The sequence below is a fragment of the Mugil cephalus genome, chromosome 2 (genome assembly GCF_022458985.1).
Source record: "Mugil cephalus isolate CIBA_MC_2020 chromosome 2, CIBA_Mcephalus_1.1, whole genome shotgun sequence".
Classification (NCBI taxonomy): domain Eukaryota; kingdom Metazoa; phylum Chordata; class Actinopteri; order Mugiliformes; family Mugilidae; genus Mugil; species Mugil cephalus.
Window position 1 is genome coordinate 4,854,261 of NC_061771.1, and position 19,478 is coordinate 4,873,738.

The 19,478-nt window shown below is 39.7% G+C and overlaps 2 protein-coding genes across 4 annotated transcripts; one reads left to right on the forward strand and one right to left on the reverse strand.

Moving 5' to 3' along the window:
* The first annotated feature begins 331 nt into the window (after nucleotides 1–331).
* On the forward strand, nucleotides 332–9,581 carry clta (clathrin, light chain A). 3 transcript variants are annotated; one of them, XM_047578016.1, is made up of 7 exons: nucleotides 333–615; nucleotides 1,285–1,313; nucleotides 2,255–2,372; nucleotides 2,595–2,706; nucleotides 4,964–5,017; nucleotides 6,852–6,887; nucleotides 8,342–9,581. In XM_047578016.1, the coding sequence occupies exons 1-7, from the start codon at nucleotides 438–440 to the stop codon at nucleotides 8,511–8,513; spliced, it is 699 nt and encodes a 232-aa protein (XP_047433972.1). In that variant the 5' UTR covers nucleotides 333–437; the 3' UTR covers nucleotides 8,514–9,581. The 3 variants fall into 3 exon arrangements, with proteins under 3 accessions (XP_047433973.1, XP_047433972.1, XP_047433974.1); XM_047578017.1 differs by lacking the exon at nucleotides 6,852–6,887 and having other exon boundaries at nucleotides 332–615; XM_047578018.1 differs by lacking the exons at nucleotides 4,964–5,017; nucleotides 6,852–6,887.
* Nucleotides 9,582–12,278: 2,697 nt separating this feature from the next.
* Nucleotides 12,279–15,266, reverse strand: LOC125004788 (sialic acid synthase-like). Its single transcript, XM_047579688.1, has 6 exons — nucleotides 15,018–15,266; nucleotides 14,700–14,915; nucleotides 13,933–14,032; nucleotides 13,611–13,765; nucleotides 13,146–13,412; nucleotides 12,279–12,910 (listed from the first exon to the last, which is right to left on the reverse strand). Exons 1-6 carry the CDS (start codon nucleotides 15,147–15,149, stop codon nucleotides 12,725–12,727), a joined length of 1,056 nt encoding a protein of 351 aa, XP_047435644.1. The 5' UTR covers nucleotides 15,150–15,266; the 3' UTR covers nucleotides 12,279–12,724.
* Nucleotides 15,267–19,478: the final 4,212 nt, after the last annotated feature.

Sequence of the window (19,478 nt, forward strand, 5' to 3'; positions counted from 1 at the left end):
GGGTATATTAATGCTTCAGTATTTGATTGTGTTTTTTTCTGACTGTCTACGCACCGAAAACAAATGGTTGCAAGACAATTAAAATACATGGACCGCGCAGCAGACAAACCTCTTTTTACATTGCGGATTTTTCTCATTGCTTTGACAGCTCAGCAGTACGTAGCGGGTCATGGGACCCGTATGCACGAGTGCAACGATGTGATTGGTTCAATTCTGAGGCAGCTGTTGTTGGATTGGTTACCAGTAAAATCAGTTACCAATCCGTCCCTGTGATTGGTCTTCCTTCTGTTTCCGTTTCGCGACCTCCTACCGTGTGTGTTTCTTTTCCTCCCCCCCTCCTTCGTCCTTCTTCTTCCCGTTGAGCCGTTCGGTTTCGGTGAACTCCTACACCTGCTCTCTCCCTTTCTCGCGTTTGTCCTCACACGAACACACTCGACATGGATGATTTTGATATGTTGAACGCGCCACCCGCTGGGAACGGCGTAGGCTCAGAAGAGGACCCTGCGGCCGCCTTTTTGGCCCAGCAGGAGAGCGAAATCGCGGGGATTGAAAACGACGAAGGCTTCAGCATCCTGGACAGCGGAGAGGTCCCCTCGTCGCTGGCGGACTCTAACGGTGCGGAGCTGCTGTGGTCAAACGGGGAAAAAAACTTTGTCCAGCCACATATTGTTTGTACAGTTGTTCATGCTATAGTCGCACTGTGTTGTCTGTGATGATAAGTGATTAGAGTCTGGTTCACACGAACGTTATTTTTCCGTTTTTGGACTCTAAAGTTGATGCTCTTTTAGCCACCATGCTAACGTTAGCTGTGCTGGCAAATTAGCCTCGTAGGTTTAGCCAGCATTAACCATCGTCGGCGTATTCTGTCAATTAGAAATAATTACTAAAGGGGATAACGTGACATATTTCTTCATTCATTCACTATGAAGTGGTCTCCCCGTCGTCATTCATTGCTTCTCACTCAGCCTACATATTGAGGTAGTTGCAGTTGTTTCTGCCAGCTAATCTTACAGCCCCTAGAGGAGACTGGGACAGGTTTATACTAACCTTTGACCGTGACTACATTATTTCCTCAAAGCTCTAGTGTCGATGCGGTTTAGCAATTGTAGTTGGTGGGAAATGCTGACATGTCATATTACGAAATTTCACCACGAGTAAAGGATTTCCCGTTAGCCAGTTTCAGACAGTATCAAGCTTTAGTTGTTTTACTCCAAGAAATATTTATTAAAAATGTGTGTTGTGTTTATTTGTGCTAACTGCCGTTTAATCAATCTTTTTTTCCAGATGGCGCTGTAAATGGAGATCTTCATGGGGTAATGTTTTTTTTGTTCTATACCACCAATCAAAAGTTTGGACACACCTTCTCATTCATTTCAATGAGAATGTGTGTCCACACTGTTTTTATCAGCTGAATCTGCAGAAGCTTATGTGGTCACTGTTGTTATTATTTTAGTATTCCACCAAACCTTACCAATGGGTGACATATTTGTTTTCATGGTGTTACAGTAGAAGACTAAATAAACACTGAAATTGGAGGTGTGTAAAAGCATTGGTTTTTCTGCGTCTTTCATGAAAGATCAGAACTATGAACATAATGTGACCACAATTGCAGTTGGTAAAACTGTCCTTATTTAAACCACATTGCTCAGTAAAACTAGAGCTGAGAGACAGGAAGCACAGTACCTGACTGTTATCTGTATGATTTCCTGTGTTTCTTGGCCCGTTTGACATCATTTTCGTGATGTTCCCTGGGAGCCCACATAATTAGCTACTGTTTAAGATGCAATAAACAACAATTTTCCTTCAAGTGAGTTTAATGGGAAACTGAGATTTGCTCAGTTCTCCTTCTTGTTATACTAAGAGATATGTGTGTAGTGTTTAAAGTGTTTGTGTTGAAAATACTTTATTTTCTTTTTGCAGTGTAGCGGGGGTATTTCAATATTAACTTAAGACTCGAGTGTATGGCTGTGCTAGTGGCTCCAGCTTCCTTTTCCTGTGCTGTCGTTGCAACATTTCTGCCCTTTGCAATGTAAGGGTTTTTTTTCTGGCAGTGAGACTCACTTTATTAGAACAGATGTGCTGCAAGGATTTTGGAAACAGGACCAAAAGAAGTTTTTCCAATTTTTACTTTCGGTTGATAGTCTGAAAGATTGGAACTGAACATTTCTTTTCCATAACTCAGTACATATCCACGCTAAATGGTTTACTTTTTGAATTACTACATTTAGCACCAACCTATTGTGTCCATTTTCAGGAAAGCAACGGTCCATCAGATGCCTATGCAGCAATTTCCAGTGCAGACCGACTGCAGGCCGAACCTGAAAGTCTACGCAGATGGAGGGAGGAGCAAAGCGAAAGGCTGGAGTTGCTGGGTAAACGGATATTTTTATTTAGGGAATACACAAGGCAATTTCTGAGATGTGACAAATAAAGGTGGAAATCTATTCCAAGTGCTGGATATTCAAACCTCGCAGGCCTTTCTTAATAGTATTAGACCCACACGGTAATTAAGAATTCTCCCTGCTCCATATTCTGATTTTCTGTCAGATGAGATCAATCACCTGTTTTATTCCTGTACGTTGTTATCGCCACAGATGCCAACTCTCGCAAGCAGGAGTCGGAGTGGAAAGAGAAGGCCAAGGTGGAACTGGAGGAGTGGCATGCCAGGCAGAATGAGCAGCTGGAGAAAACCAAAACCAACAACAGGTACTGGCTTCTCAGAGGGATAGAAATCCAACAGAAGATCAATGTCGATGAGGGATTGCTGTTATTGTAATAAATAGTGCACATCTATGTTTTGTGGCTGGTCAGAACAAACCAGCAGGTTTTACACTTACACAAACTGTCTTAAAACATAAGCACCAATGTATAGAATTTAGGACCCATCTATTTGCAGAAATTTAACACAGTAGTCATAATAATTTTTGATTAGTGTATAGTCACCTTTAAGTGCAAATGGATGGTGTTATTGTTAAGGATGAACATACAACAAATACTAAGGTCTAGTCCAGAGCCATTTGAACCCATTTCCCACAGAAAAGAAAACACTGGGAGCCACAAAAACCCCTTTGACATCTAAAATGTAGACAACGCTGCATACATCGTTTTTCCCTCTATGCTAGGCCTATGTATAAAAAACTATAGCGTGTTGCATTTATGAAATGAAAGAAATGCCACAGAGAAAATGAAATTTTATCTATGCATACATAACAGGGATTTATCCATGGTTGGCTTACCTCCGGTCGAAATGTTCAATAAATAGCGGGCTGGACCTGCCGGCGGGTGTCCCACACCGGCAGTTGTGATTGTGACGTATTTTGAGCGACAAAAAATTAAACACATTTTATTTTAATGTTACAAGATCACCATCAATTCAAATTTAGAATTATATTTAAAAAACTAAACGAACTAAAATAAAATACATTTGAATTAAATACTCGAGGAAGTATGTGTGCTGCAACGCACTGTGGGAGTTCATTATTTCTCTTTTGAATGAAGAGTTGCAGAGGCAGTTAGCGTGAAAAAGTGAACGACTTTGATCAGTGTCCTTGCTTCGCACCACTTGCATCAGAGAGCCGCAGGTTGCCGACCCCTGGTTTAGTCCAATGTGTTGGCTCTCCTTGGGGAAGAGAAATCGATCTGCCCTATCCTTCCAAAAGCACATTGCTCTGATGTCCTTCTCTGTCATTAGCTCAGACTCTAACTCTGTTAGAGTTTCACACAAAATCACGCACAAACGCTTTTCTGGTAATATTTATTTAAATTTGCCGTGGGACTACTCATGATCTCTCTATGATCAACTGTGGCCTGTGTTAAGGTGTGTGCCCCCTCTTATACATACAGTATTTATTGGTTCTTTCTATTTTTAATCAACTATTCTGATGATCTTTTGAGCTCAACTTCAACTTAAGCCTAATAGTCATTGAGCTAAATTTGGATTAAGACACAGAGAACAAAAGCAGCTGTTGTTTTGTGCTTATATTGTTCATTTAGACTGACTCCAGTTCTGTTTTCATTAATTGCCGGTGGTGGTGGACTAAAAACTGTTTACCTAAATGAGTCAGATGGCACAAGCTTTACTTGGGTTTTATTTTTTAAATAAAATCATTCAGGTGTCATTCCAACTACATTTACAGACATGGTCTTATTTTCTTGTTCAGTTTATTTAATTGACACACTACTAATTATGGTTATTGTTAACTGATGATAGCTAGTGTTCTCAGTCATTATTTGTGTTTTTGTCATGTAACTACTCAAAAACACACGGTAAATGAACATTTAGCAGCTTATTGGCTTCTGTCTCAATCTCTCCTGCATTGTAATGTAGCCCTGCAGCCCTATTAATAATAAACCACCAGCAGCCATAACTTCCTTCTCATCTTGCGATACTGTATGTCTGTTCTTCGGAAAACTATTTCTGATCTACCGTCTTATATTGAGAAATCGATGAGTTTCATGGCTCCTCTCACATTAACAGCTGAGGCTGCAACCAACTGTTTCATTATTAATTGTTATTTCTTCATAAATAGATATTTCCAGTAAAATATGTAGAATCTAGACAATAGAGATGGGCTCCTATGCTCCTACCTTAAATCACTTAAATTAACTAAATCTATAAATTAGCGGCAGCCTCGACAAAATAGGTCGTGATGATTTCTGTTAATTAATGTTTCGGTAGTTGTTCTCTCTCTCATTTGATTTAAATGTAAAGATCTAGTGATGTTTTACACTTCACACTGCTGTGTCATAAAGATTTCATGGGATGCGCACAATCGCCTGAGAGTCCCTCTGGTTCATTGAAAGCTCTCTGCTTTTACAAATCCTTCCTTTGATTACACGCCTGAGCCGATTATCGTGTGGTAACCTATGATGCTTGTGTTTCTATCCTCTTCTCCCTTTTACCGCTGTCTCTCTTCTCTCCTGCCTTCTTGCTGCTCTGTCGTTTGGGCGGATTTGTATCCAGGGTGCTGGATGAAGACTTCTACAAGCAGCCCTTCTCTGAGCTCATTGGTTATGTGTATGTTGCTCCAACTAACATCCTCCTATTAATTCTTTCTTCTTTAATTTTCTCCATTCACATCAAACACTTAACATAATCAATTCATCAGTTAGGGCATTAGTTACCTTTCTCTATTTTATTTCCCACTTCAGCTGTCCATTTTAACTGCCTGTATTTCTAGTTGTTCCTCTAATCGTCTAGCTCGTAGTTACATTAAATACTAACCGCAGTGATAATTTTCACCCCCTTATGTCTGCATGTCATTTGCAAGTTTGTGCCTGTCAGGATATTTCACAGCATGCAATTAACACACATGCTGCCGAACTCCTCAGTCACATCCCTGGAAATTCAATTCTGTACTAATATGCCTGTGTTGAATCATTTGTCATTCTTTATCCACCTCCCTACTGTTTCCCTTAAAGTCATTTCAGCAATACATTTCATACATTTCCAATTATTAACTTGCTTACAGTTATTGTATGAATTTTAACAGAAAGTGTTTTGTTTCACTTAACTTCTTTGTGACTGTTTCTCTTGAATTAATCTGCAAAATGTTATTCAGGACTAGGATGCTAGTTTGAAGCAATTGTGTGTTTAAAATGGAGCTAAGCCTTCTGTTTTTTTTATCTTGAGAGTAGCAGACAAAGTGAATTAATGATTTCACTTGACAATGTGCAAAGTTAATTGAAAAATAATACAGATTTTCTGTAGTCTTTCTTCTGTATTCTTTGTTTCAATAATGTTGTAGTACTTGTCTCTACTTATCTCCAGGTAGACTTATAGAGCTCAGAATTTGGTTTTGTGAGATATTACACATACAGCTCCAACACAGCTCCGTTGTCCCCAACGGACTCTTCCTATTCTTCTTATTATTGACCCTACAGTCAAATGTGCTGACAAGTTTCATTGTAGCCACCAACCAGCCATGTCACCAACACACAACTGTTTCAAATTGTGTCCTTGCTTTATCAGAATGTTAGCTGCTCTGTAGCTACTGCTGACCTATAGGGTGAAATGCTAATGTGCCCAGCTAGCTCTCCTATAGCTTGAGCTGTGCAGCCTTTGGTTTTGTTATCAAATTACTTGGGATTGAACATTAGCCATTTGTTTCTTTTTGTGTGTTGTATATTTATGTTTGAGAATAGTTGACATGACATGGTTCCTGGGAAAGTCTTCACTGAAGCTGCCAGTCTGTTCATTTGAAAACAAGTATCACATATTTACACATACTTGTGTTACTCAGGCTCTAAATATTGGTATCTTATATGTACCCTTATGCTATCAAATACATTTTCAGTCTCAGCACTGACTGAATGATTCCAGGGTTCTCACGTAACAACACGTTAACAACATGTGGTCTTGAATCATAGAAATAGCACTTCCCATACAATAGTTGTGGCAGATTGTTAACAGTTAGTTATAACATTTAATGTCTGTAAACTTTTGGGATAAATGTTGATCTGGCCACATTTAATTACGAATGTAATCATATAAATTGCAGTAAATTGACATATTAAGATAATCTTGGACTTTTTTGCAACAATGGAGTTAATGATCATTGGGGAGTTATCAACATGGTTTTATAAGGGAGACTGGGGCACAGAGTCTAAAAATTTGGCATGAGACCATGTATGCAGCAAACTGTTCAAATGCCAAACCAAAGGCTGCACACTAATCATGTTCTACAGCAAGAAATTTAAAAAATGTTGCTTCTGCATGCCAGCTTCCAACATCAGCATTTAGCTCATTTTTGTTGTCTTTTATTTTGTTCTCTCCCTTCTCTATCTCTATCTTCTAAATTCTGACTTGTGAAACTGTTTCTCCCTGTTTTCTTTTCCTCTGCACCTTAAAGCACACACATTAACCATCCTTGCTACCGCCTAGACCAGTTAAGTAAAAACATAAAACCCCAGAACCTCCAAATACTTAATATTTTTGACAGGATAGATGGACATAGTTCTGTGTATATTTGTGTGTTTATTATGCGTAGCGCTGAAACCCAGACGGTTAGATCCACTGCCTAGGTAGATGTTTGGTATAATGTCCCTCCTTTGATGTTGTGGTCCTTTTAGTCTTTTGTGTATTTGTAGTTGGTTGTGACGTTCATTAGCTTCTCATCCCCCATTTTACTTTGCGTACTGTGTTGTCGTTAGTTCAGTCTGTGCCTGTGGGTGGGGACTAGAAAAACAACCCTTGCAAATAAAAATAATAATTATGGCAGTGGAACTGATGCTGTGTATGTGGGTGGGGTGTGATGAGAGCTTACATTAGTTGAGACGTAATCTGTGGCTTGCATCTCAAAATGTCTTGCGATAGTGGCACTGGTTGTTTTCACATTGTTTTCTTTACTTTACCTTTGTGTTTTAATTTCAAATATGTGGTAAGTCCATGAGTGTAAATGTCTCTTTTTGTTTGTTTCACATGTGAAAAATACAACAACATTTACCAAGAAGATCTTTATTTATCTATTCCACACTAAAGACACATGAAGTCAAAGTAAACTCATTCTTTGTCACACCTCCAAAAAGCCTGCTTTCTGCTGCAGCAAAATGCATGGCTAAGGCCCAGTAGTGCTTCCAGTTCTTTTGGGCTTGGTTAAAAAAACAAAAATCAACAGAACTTGCCATTATTGTTCCCTATAACCAAGAACAAGTATGCAGATGAGCTCATTATCTCCATACTTATTTCTTGTTGAGGAAAGAGAACATCGTAAATATGCAAACACACGGCAAGTTGAGGTGCATGGGTGTGGGTGAGCTCACGTCCTACAGTTCTGACCAGAACTGCATTTTTAACCAACCAAAAATGCTTCTCAGGCCTTCAAATGATTATTTTCTTTGAACTTAAGTTGGTTTTCTCTATGGATTTTCAGTGTTGTGTATGTACCTCCCTTTATCGTTGTGAAGACTGAAAATACCTGCGACTGTACAGTAACGTGTAAGAAGAGTTTAGGGCATGCTACAAGTAATGACGCTGTGAAAGCTGGTTTCTCTTAGTGGGTTTGAAGGTTGATGGATGTTTTGTATGTTGATTGGACAGTCATGCCCTGAGGTAGACTCTGCTGAAGTCCAGCCCGGCCAAAAAGGGTGCAAAGACTCAGATCTGTATGTGAAGCTTAAGCTTTAACTCGCACATAAGTGATATCAGAATCTGAAATGTTGGATTCCAGCCTTTGCTGTTGCCAGCACAGCTTGAACTTGAGCTTTTCATCTGAACAGGTGTGTGTTGGTGGTCAGCAGAGTACGTTCTCAGGGCTGCACGTATATGAGTGGAGACGTTACCTCTTCGCCCCCGCTGACTGTTCTCTATTCTGTGTCCTTTCGTCCTCTCTGTTGCTTGCAGGGCAGCTGAAGAAGCCATGGTTTCAGATCTGGATGAAAACAACCCCGGCACCGAGTGGGAGCGGGTGGCTCGGCTCTGCGACTTCAACCCCAAGTCCAGCAAGCAGGCCAAAGACGTGTCACGCATGCGCTCTGTCCTCATCTCCCTGAAGCAGTCTCCACTTGTCCGCTAGGCACCCAGCAACGCTCAGGGTGTCATTCCATATCATCCTTTCTCCACCACACACCACCAACTCAACTCCTTATGTCCAATCATTTGTATTCCAGTGGGGCTTACTTGCCTTGTGTCATATCCATCCTCCATGCCCAGACCTGTCTTATCCCCCAGTGGAAGGAAGTATCCAGTGGTCCTATCCTCATTTATCTTTCCATCTTCTGGCAGGGCTGTAGAGATTAGCCTTCATGTACCTGTACACCACTCTCTGCCCTCTGAAACGTTTTCACCTGTGTATGCCACTTCCACAGACCAGCCAAGACCATATAATATATTGCTCATTTAGTTTTACTGTCATCGAGATCTCTTAAATTTATACCGGGCCTCGTGGTTTGTGGCCTTGCGCAACATTCGTGTAAAGGTGGCGAGTTGGGACACTAAAAGGGAAGGGCTGATGTTTGTTTGGGCCTACAGCTACACTACAACCTGCTTCATATGGCCCCCAAACAATATCATTCCCATGATGCTGTGCTGTGACTCTTAACTTGCCAATCCCAAGTATCTTCCTCTGACCCTTGAGGTTTGATATCAAGTGGTTTTATTCAACCTTGTCCCTCCAGTGCATCACCTTACGTGTTCCCTCCCTTACAAAAACAAACGTATCTACACATTTTTCTTTTCTTTTTTTTAAAGGACCAAACTCTAAAACAAATTTCCGGATTCAGTGTGTGTACTTTGAACTGTGTGTGTAGAGCCTGCTTGTGGCATATTGTGTTGAATTTTCCAATCTATGCATTTTCTTTTGAAAGCCTCCCTCCTCCCCCAGTCAAGAACTGAACAAAGTCCAGTCATTACAATAAATGTGACCTGTTTGTATGTGTGTTAAAACCTCAGCAAGTGTGTGTATGTACTCTATGCGTGTACCTATGTACATATACAGAAGGCAATATATATACAGTATATAAAACATTTATGTCACTGAAATTAGACGTTGTGGTTTTAAACAGAACTAGATGCTAGCCATCTGTGCTTGACCATGTGTGTTCATTGTCCATTTGATTTCAGTATCAGTAAAAAGTAAATTACATGTTTTTGTTGCGTCATTCTTCAACTGGATGTCTAATGGAAGGGTGCTGTTCAGTTGTGTGTAAAAATGACTTTTTTAAGTGACAGGTTATAAATATATGTGTATGATGAGTTAAAAAGGGAAAGGCAAATTTGTATCTGTTAAAAACAGCAGTAAATTCACGGTCAATTACAAGAGTTAAAACAGTAATAAGACCACTTGGTCAAACAATATTTAAGTTAAAAATGTAAATTGTTTGGATAATTTCATCTTTGGTTAATTTTGATAAACACTATAATATCACAACACCTCAGTTTTGGCTGTGGTATTAGAGTTTTGTTTGAGTTTTTATGGGAGGTAATTCTAGCAAACGCTATGAGGAATTGTGGCTAAATCAATTTGTGTCCACAAGATGGCACTGTAAGCTTTGTGGAAGCTGATGGTGCCCTGGAGTGTGGAGTTTCATGCCTCAGACCAGCCCGCTTTGGATCACGACCTACTATATTGAATTGGCCTATTGCATGTTAAGCCTACAACAGCACGCTGTGCTCTAGAGCTCCAGACTCACCCGTACCTGTATCAAAATAAAAACCAATAATCTTTTCAATGGCAAAATATGCAAACTTATTCCACTTTCATCCAATTCACTTTCAATGGTGTGCTTTGTTTACTATCCTACTTCAACGATAATAAGTATATTGGGCAACTGATACTTGATTGTACTGGGGCAATGTAACTGCACAATGAGTAATTTTACTTTTGTATATTTCGTTGATAATTTACAACTGAAGTACTTTACTTAAAGGTGTTGTTTTACCCACTTTAACTTCAATAAGTTTTTGAATGTGTGACATTTCCTTTAGTGCAGTGCTTCTTTAGTAAATGAGCTGAGTCTTGCACAACTAGTTATATGTTATTTAAAATATGTATGTAATAAAGATCTGAAGTGTTCCTATTGTACAATTTGCTGTAGGTAGAAATGTACTACTTACTTAAGTTAGTTGTTTTTACACTGAAATACTATGTAGAGACTTTCCAGAATTTGCCAGCTGTAATGAGTTGGGCTGAATTTTATTTACTATTCAGACACATATAACAGCAGCTTGAGCTGCCTAATATCATGTCAGTGGGAATTATCTAATGAACTGTCCCTGTTTCAGAAAGCTGGTTTTGTTGAAAACTCTGAGGGCAACTCTGGGTTTTTCGTTTCACAAAGGGAGGTTAATCAACCCAGAGAGAGCGGGCTAACTCAAGCCCGTTTCAGAAAGAGGTCATTTAAACTTGGAGCTGGTTACCGTGGTAACAGAGTCTGTGAACCGAGCCCGGTTGCCAGCAGGTTTTTTTCAATGAACCTTGTGTTTCTCTCTGGCTCTCCGGCTCTACACAAGACATCTAAACATTTGTGGAAGATGCTGTCGATGAAGGGCCGGTTTTAGTTTGTCATGAATTAAATGTACATCACCAGATTTCCCGCTTTTCGCTGGTCTCACATTTGGGCTTACTGTGACAAAACGGTAGCTCCTATCAGAAAAACAAGCAGACCGTGGGCGTCGTAACACCTTCCTGAAGACTGTGATATGTTTTTTTGTCTTTCTAGAGTAAATATTTTGAACACACTCGCGAGTTAAACACAGAAAATCTCAGAAAACCTTTGCATTGGAGTGAATGGAGAGCAGACAGGTACTTTACCGCGAACAGACGCTCGCAGTTTAAATTCTGTACGTCTCATTGCTTTGCTGAGCACATTGTGAGAGACACAACAAGTCTGTCTACAACTGTGGAAAAAATCATGTGTCTAGTGTGTAAGTTGTGGCAGGGACGAGCGTGTAAAGAGAAAAGTTTCAGGCGATTTCACACACGGTCTCTCCCTCTAAGTAGCAACATTCCGCACTCTAAAATGTGTTTTTACGAAAAAGATCATGGTCATTGAACAGTGATTGATCAAAAACTATAAGACCTATCAAAACGAGGATTAACAAGGACCAATACACATGGCTCGTGTCTACATTTTAAAGTTTAAATGAAGTCTCGAGGTGAAAGTATGCCTGAGCAGCAGACGTTTGAAAAACTTTTTGCGTGTTTTTTTTTTTCGACCATCCCATTCATTTTCAATGGGAAATTAACCACGAGTTATAAATGCTGATAAACGGTTGATACAGGTTTTTAACTGAGAAATTCTTTCAATCGAATTTCTCTAGAAATCAGAGCAACCCAAAATAGAATTTATAATTTAGAACTGAAGATTGTAAATTGACCCTAGGTGTGAATGTGAATGGAGACCTGTCCAGGATGTACCCCGCCTCTCACCAGGTGACAGCTCAGATAGGCTCCAGCAACCCCCGCAACCCTCAGTGAGGACAAGCCAAAGCAGAAAATGAGATGAGATTTATAACTGAAGAAATGGCACGTCTGGGAAAGAAAGTGCAATGGAGGGAAAGGAGGAGGGGCCTCACATCTGAACGGATGGCACAGAGGGCAAATTAAATTGTCACCCTGTAGTCAAATGTTGCAATATACTGTACCTGCAACTATTTTTAGTACCAGTGAACCTCTCATTCCACTGACAATCTATTGAATTCATATTTACGATAATATATATATTACAGCGAAAACGTTCGCTCATGTTAAACCACAAAATGAATGAACAAATAAACGATAATTATTTCCCAATAATTTCCCAATGCCACACAGGGGAAACAAAACACAAAACCCAGAGGATTTGTAATAGCCATTTATTCTGCAAGATCACCACAGTCGTACTGCATGTAATACCTGTGGAATTACCAGAGGTTGTTGCAATCCCCAAAACACAAAAACAATAAGATTCCCCACAAATGCAATATATAGTGTAGGCATTGCATATTAGATCATACAATTCACCTCTGTGCTGACAACTCACCATTTTTTTAACTGCCAAGAAAATGAGACAGGGACAGATTATTTTAAATAAAGATAATGTCTGTTTTACCAGAGTGAGAAAATATTACAAGTGAACCATTGTCTGACTTTCAACCATATCTTACTAGAAATTACTCAGAGACAAACACATGCATACACAATCATTTGTTCGCCTCTTTTCTGGACTCTCACTTCTGTGTTTATATCTTTCATATTCAAACAGTAACGCTGGCCCTCTCTCTCTCTGCCTCAGTTAAGAATCGTAACTATTTTATCATGTCCACTAGGATGCTGTCATCTTCCTCGACATCCATGGTGATGGTCTTGCCCAGCAGCTGCTGCATATTCTCCGGAGCGATGCCCTTAGGCTCGCCAACCTTCACTGCAAACATATCCAGGCTCAGCACTGTCCCTTTAAGGATGGCCACTTTAGCCACGACTGATTTGCCCAACTGGAGGAACAAGAGACAAACAACACAGAGAGGAGCATGGATTATGGTGGACAAGAAAAGGATAAGAAATGATGCTGAACAGGCATATTAGGAAACATACCACAAAGCACTTAGAACACACCAAAAAGTGAGGAGTGGCCCTTTAATTCACTTATGATAGAACAGGTGATGCTTAATGAAGCAGAAAGAAATATTAAACAACAGTTGACAATGATAACAGTAATTAACAACTAACCTTATCATGGCAGTTTTTCTCGCATGGTAGCATCTTCTTGGCAGGTGATCCCATGGCCGTCTCCACCAGTCGGATTGTTCGGACCAGCTCTGCCAGCTCAGAGGGCTCCAGAGATGCCTCGTGGTCATTCCCCTTCCAGGTCTTATTGAGGGTCACATGACGTTCCACCACCTTTGCTCCCATTGCTACAGCGGCCACAGTGATGTAGATCCCTTGCTCGTGTCCAGAATATCCAATTGGAATGTCTGGGAATTCTCTCTGGTACGCCTTTAGAAAAGGAGAAGGTGTAAAGACAAAAAATAAAATAATAAAAAAAAATCTGTCTGTCTGTCATCCTGTGTTTATTTCCATATTATGAAAATAAGCCTACAACAGTACAAACTGTAACCAAAGTGACCGGGGCTGTAACACTATTCATCATGATGATCAACTTGGAATTAACAGCTTTTACACTCTTCTTATTACCGTGATCACACTGAGGTTGACATCTTTGGGGTCCAGAGGGTAGGCACTGGTGCACTGCAAGAGAGTGAAGTTCTGGTTGTACTCCTTTACTGTCTTGTAGACACGACGAATCGTCTCCATGGACTGCATGCCAGTGGACACCACCATCGGACGTCCTGAGATAGAAGTGGTAAATTTGAACTTACACACTTTCAATTTTCTAAGACATGAAAATACACATTAACCTGGTACCCAAACATCAAATGTTCAAAGCACACGTCTTCACATATTTTGTCTTTATTCCACAGCACCCACATTAGTAAAATTCTACACACTCTTGTACCTTTTTTGGCAGTTTCCTCCAAATATGGGAAGTTGTTAGCGTCACAGGAGGCCACGTTGAAAAAGGGCACATCCAGCTCATGAAGGAACTCCACAGCCATCTAGAAAAGTAACGACATGAACGACATTCATATCATGATTATTGTGACCAAAATGATCAGGATTACCGTTATGATCACGGTATTGTTGAAATGTGATCAAAATGTTGAAAAAGCACTTATCCACACACTGAAATCATTTAACCAATTTTTATTTTGAAAATAAATAAATAAAATAAAATAAACATGTCATGCATCATACAATGCCCAGCCCTTTGCTCTTATCCTCCCCTTTTTAAAGGCCGCCCAGGTGTCGTACTATTTCACTGCTGCTTTGACAGACAGATGATGACTGCACACCGTTCTAAGCTCGTAAGCATGCATTTCTAAATATCTTTTATTATCGCTAAACATAATGGGAAAAAGTAAATTCTCTAACGACTGGCTCACTCAAGTTATAATTTGCAGTGAACCACCTTTGGGGGGCCCATCTTACAAAAGGTTGAGAACCTCTGCGTTACAAACTTACTCGCTGTGGCTCATCAAGTTAGAAGTGTTAGTTAGATAATGTGATAATCCAACAAGATCTTAATGATAATTCAGATTTGAAACGGTAATACTAACCATCGAGAATTTTAAAGTAATTATTACATCCCTAAGGCCATCTGTGGGAATCAAGGTAATTAGGTGACAGACAACTCAATATACTGAGATTTAGGAATACTTTTACCTCATCCATGCCAGAGGCAGTGAGAAAGATGCCTATGTCTGCGGCATACTTTTTCAATTCCCTGTACTGATCGTGGCTGAACTCCAAGTGGCGCTTGTGTTCTCCATAGGTCTTCCCCCAGGAGTGCTTTGAATTGTAAGGGCGCTCCAAGGCTCGCTTGCTGAATTTGCATTCCAGTTCACTTTTCTGGAATTTTGCACAGTCAGCACCACAGTCCTGAGATTAAGAGAAGAGATGGTACCATTTTTTTTTTTTTTTTACAACACAAAGCAACATCTTCTGTAAAACGTCCTTAAAAGTTTCAACCTTTCAAGTTACCTTTGCCATCTTGATCATTTTCTTAGCAATCTCAATGTCTCCCTGGTGGTTCTGCCCAATTTCAGCAATGATGAAGCACGGATGGTCTCCCCCAATCATTCGACCGGGACACAGCTCAAACTGAAGAGGCATGATATGGATGAGGGTAGGAATTGAACAGATGTGTGAATCACTGACAGCTAATCGCAACTTGACAGGTGAACAAGACCTAATAGGTGCTCCCTCGTCAGCAAGCGAACAGGACGAGCTGTGTGATGCTTTGAAATTTATAACATTGCACATGAAGTCCCGCCTTTATATGATGATGAGTGTCTCAGTTCCGTTTTAGATCTTTCTCTTTGTGAAGGCAGTCACCGACAAACTAACCAAGACATTGTCATTCCTGTCTGAGGCACAAAGAACAGCCACACCCTAAACCCTGCTGCCAAACTTTTGACATAGCAAACACCTTCAAAAGAATTACTTGTTTCCAACTTTATGAGGCTGTACAACCAAACCTGCTCCACCTCCCAGACAGCACAGCACAAGTACAACTACTGTTGTATTTGATTTTCTATTTTTTGCATTTATTTAATGTTTACTAATTTATTGGTTAACCTTACATTTGAGCTTTATTCTTTCTTGATACTAAACAAGTGGACATACATCATTGATGTCTGTGGATGTCATCCATCATCCAAAAAAGGGTGTCAAAGAAATATTTGTAAACCTGTTTTACATATATTCAAAATTATTCCATGGGGTGCAGGGCCTTTCAAACGGACAGGCAAATAAGATAGTTACCTAGGGGCCACAGGGATGTCTGACATTGGTCCATATCAATGACGATCTTAGATATATACACATAGACGCCGCTGCCTGGAACAAGGCCTCAGCGCAGCAATTCGTTTTGTTTATTATGAATGTCAGACATATATTTCTGATACAATATAGACTGGTTTAATTAAAAATGTAGACAATGTACAATACCATTAAAAAGCTTCTAGATATTTGTCAAAACAGATTGATATATAACATTAAAAATATAACAATATATAATAATATATGATTATATAATAATATATAATTAGGGCCACAAGGCAACGCACCGAGGCACTGGTATCCCAACAGGTATGAATTATGGCTTGTTATACTGCCTTTTTCTTATTATTTTTTTTTCTCTTACTTCCTTTTTCTTCCCAGAACTCGTCCTACTACTCTTTGAGTTGCACAAAAAGTAGAGAGAGAGAGAGAGAGAAAACAAAAAGGATCCAATGCTGAAAGTGTAACCTCTAAATGGGCTCATCAGACAAGCTGACAAGAATCCGAATCCATTTCCTAAAGGACGGGCATTTGTTAGATTTCCAGTCCATTAATATCACCCTGTGAGTTATAATACTACAAAATGCTATTTTTCTTTTTGTGTATTTGTGGTACATATTTCAGAAGGTGTGACTCCAAATACAGAAATGGGTGCATTAGGTTTAAGAGGTGTGTTGGAAAGAACTGACAGACAGTCAAAAATGTAGGACAAGAAAACGACACGACCAGAACATGTGATACTTGGTTGCCACACCTTGTACAAGAAGGGAGAACAGATGGGTATATTTTAGCTAGCCTATCATTGGAGTAATGTAACCTATGGAAAACTTTAAATTGTATCAGTCCGTGATAGATTCAAAATAGGCAAAGAGGCACAGTGTGGAATGTTCATGTCAGAGTGGGTGACATCATCGGTTAGAGTGGGAGAAGTTGCCCGAAACTTTTCTTTTTGCACATTTTCTATGCTCTACACACGTGAATTTTTCCACAGTTGTAGATAAACTTGTTCTGTCTCTCACAATGTGCTCGTCAAAGCAGTGAGACGTAAAGAATTTAAATTGTGAGCCCAACAAAGGTAACTTTTGGAACACACCCACAGTTACAGACATACACATACGTGCGTATGCGTGCATTACTCTTACACACACACACACACACACACACAAACACACACAGGTAACATTATGTGATTACGGTTACACACACACACACACATGTGACTTGTGTGATTACAGCTCCTCAATATCGGTGGCCAGTGAAAGATGATCATATGTCTGTCTGATTAGCTCTGGTCGTGGGATTGATTCCCATGTTGACAGAGACGGTACCCCCGGCTGTAGCCCACCGTGGCCCCTCAAAATTTCCCAGAGGGAATTTTCTAGTAATAATAATACAATTTATGATATAATAATCAAAATAAAACAAGATGCAGTTACAGGAAGACTATGTGTGAAATAACACTATATAACTAGAGCAGGTATCTCGGGTACATCCTAACCACTAACGACTGAATTTATGTAATAATACACCAGAAATTTCACATTTTCTGCAGGAATAAATTCAACGCAATATTTACATATCAAGTATTTTAATAAAATTATGGTCTAAATGTTATTTTAAAATTACTCCTTCTCATGTGATAATCCTTAGATACATTTCTTCCTGCACTCAGCAATTACAACGGAAGATCTTCAGGCACTCAAAAACATTTGTTCAGATGCTGCTTTATTTACATCCATCCTGTGGCCTGGAGCCACAATCTTCTTCTTCTTCTTCTCTTGGCATACATATTCAAAATTAATCCATTACAGTGAAAGTAAACAGCTGTCCAGGGTGCAGGGCCTTTCAAACGGACAGGCAATTAAGACAGATACCTAGGACCCTGAGCTGGAAGTGGGGCTATAGGGACGATCTTAGATATATACACATAGACGCCGCCTTTATCCATTGGAACGAGGCCTCAGCGCAGCAATTTGTTTTGTTTATTATTAATGTCAGACATATATTTCTGATACAATATAGATTGGTCAAATTAAAAATGTAGACAATGTGCAACACCATTGAAAAGCTTCTAGATATTTGCCAAAATGGATTGATATATAACAATAAAAATATAACAATAATAATAACATATTTTATTAAAGCTGCAAGCAGCGTTGGCGGGCCTAGCAGCATAGCAGCATAGCAGGCAAGACAATGCCTGCTCAGGAAGGCGTCATGAGCCCATACACCAAGTTTGGTGTCGATACATCAATCCATCGAGATATTGGCCTATTCCTGTTTGGCGGCAAAACAGTTTGAAGTTCAGACATGAAACTTGAACCATCAACCAGGCAAGGTCTGAAGACCATATCCACAAAGCTATGAATAGATAGTGTCCAGGGTGTGAGGGGTCGGTGGAGATTTTACCAGTCCGCTTCCTGACCCTGGACAGGTACAGGTCCTGGATGGAGGGCAGGTCGGTGCCAATAATTCTCTCTGCAGACCTGATTGTCCTCTGCAGTCTGTCCCTGTCCTATCTGGTGGCTGATCCAAACCAGACCGTGATGGATGCAGTCAGGACTGTTAACTCAGTGACCCGTGAGCGGCTGGATGATGTTCAAGAAAAGTTTAGGCAATGGTCAGGTTTCCTGGTTTTCTTTCTTTTTATTAATCAGTACTCAGCAATAACAGCAACAGCAAAGGGTGAAATGTCTCTTGTGATCTGACCCGCAACACAGACAGATGTTGAACTGGTGCCTTAAGTACTGTGCCACCGGATTAATCACTGGACTCTTCCACTTTACAGGTAAACTTAAACATTTATCATATGGCTAACCAACCATAGACCAAACTTCAATGTACCCTGCACACATAATATTTACAATAGTCAATTTGCTGCTGTCGTCATCCCTAATACACCTTTAAAATATAAATACAATAAATAGAAATAAACACCATCATTTGAAATCCCCCCACTTCCTATCCTGTCACTTACTGCAGTCAGCCATCTGCGCTTCGGCGAGGCACGGTCGCGCTATCTACACTTGAAAATCGAGTGCCCGTCTACATTGCATCGGACGGTAAAGCGTTTGAACGGTTTTATGGTGCATTCAAGTGCATCCCGCAAACTCGGAAGTCTATATTTTTCTTCTTATTTTCACTTGTTGAAATACATATATCAGTCATTACTTTGTTGTTATTTTACTACATTCTATTTAATGATTAAAACTAAGTGACAGAACATAATTATTGAAGCATATTCAGAATCCAACTCATTTCTGCATAGTCAGATTTGAAAACTTAATTAAGAAAAGAATCAAATTGTTTTCCGCATACTCTACAGCTACCACTGTGGTGATTTTCAATTTAATTCACTGCATCACTTTCTGAAAATGTGATGTTGAATTCTTATCCAACGAATGATGTATATGGGCAGATTAAAAAAAAAAATTTAAAAATCAAAATCAAATTGTTTTCTGCAAACTCCACCAGATTCTTGTTCTACACGTCCCCAGCTACCACTGTGGTGATTTTCAACTTATTTCACTGCATCATTTTCAAATAAACTCGTGTTGAAATCGTGCCCCATGAATGATGTATATGGGCAGATTAAAAAATAAATTAAAAAAAACAAAACAAATTGTTTTCTGCAAACTCAACCAGATTCTTGTTCTACAT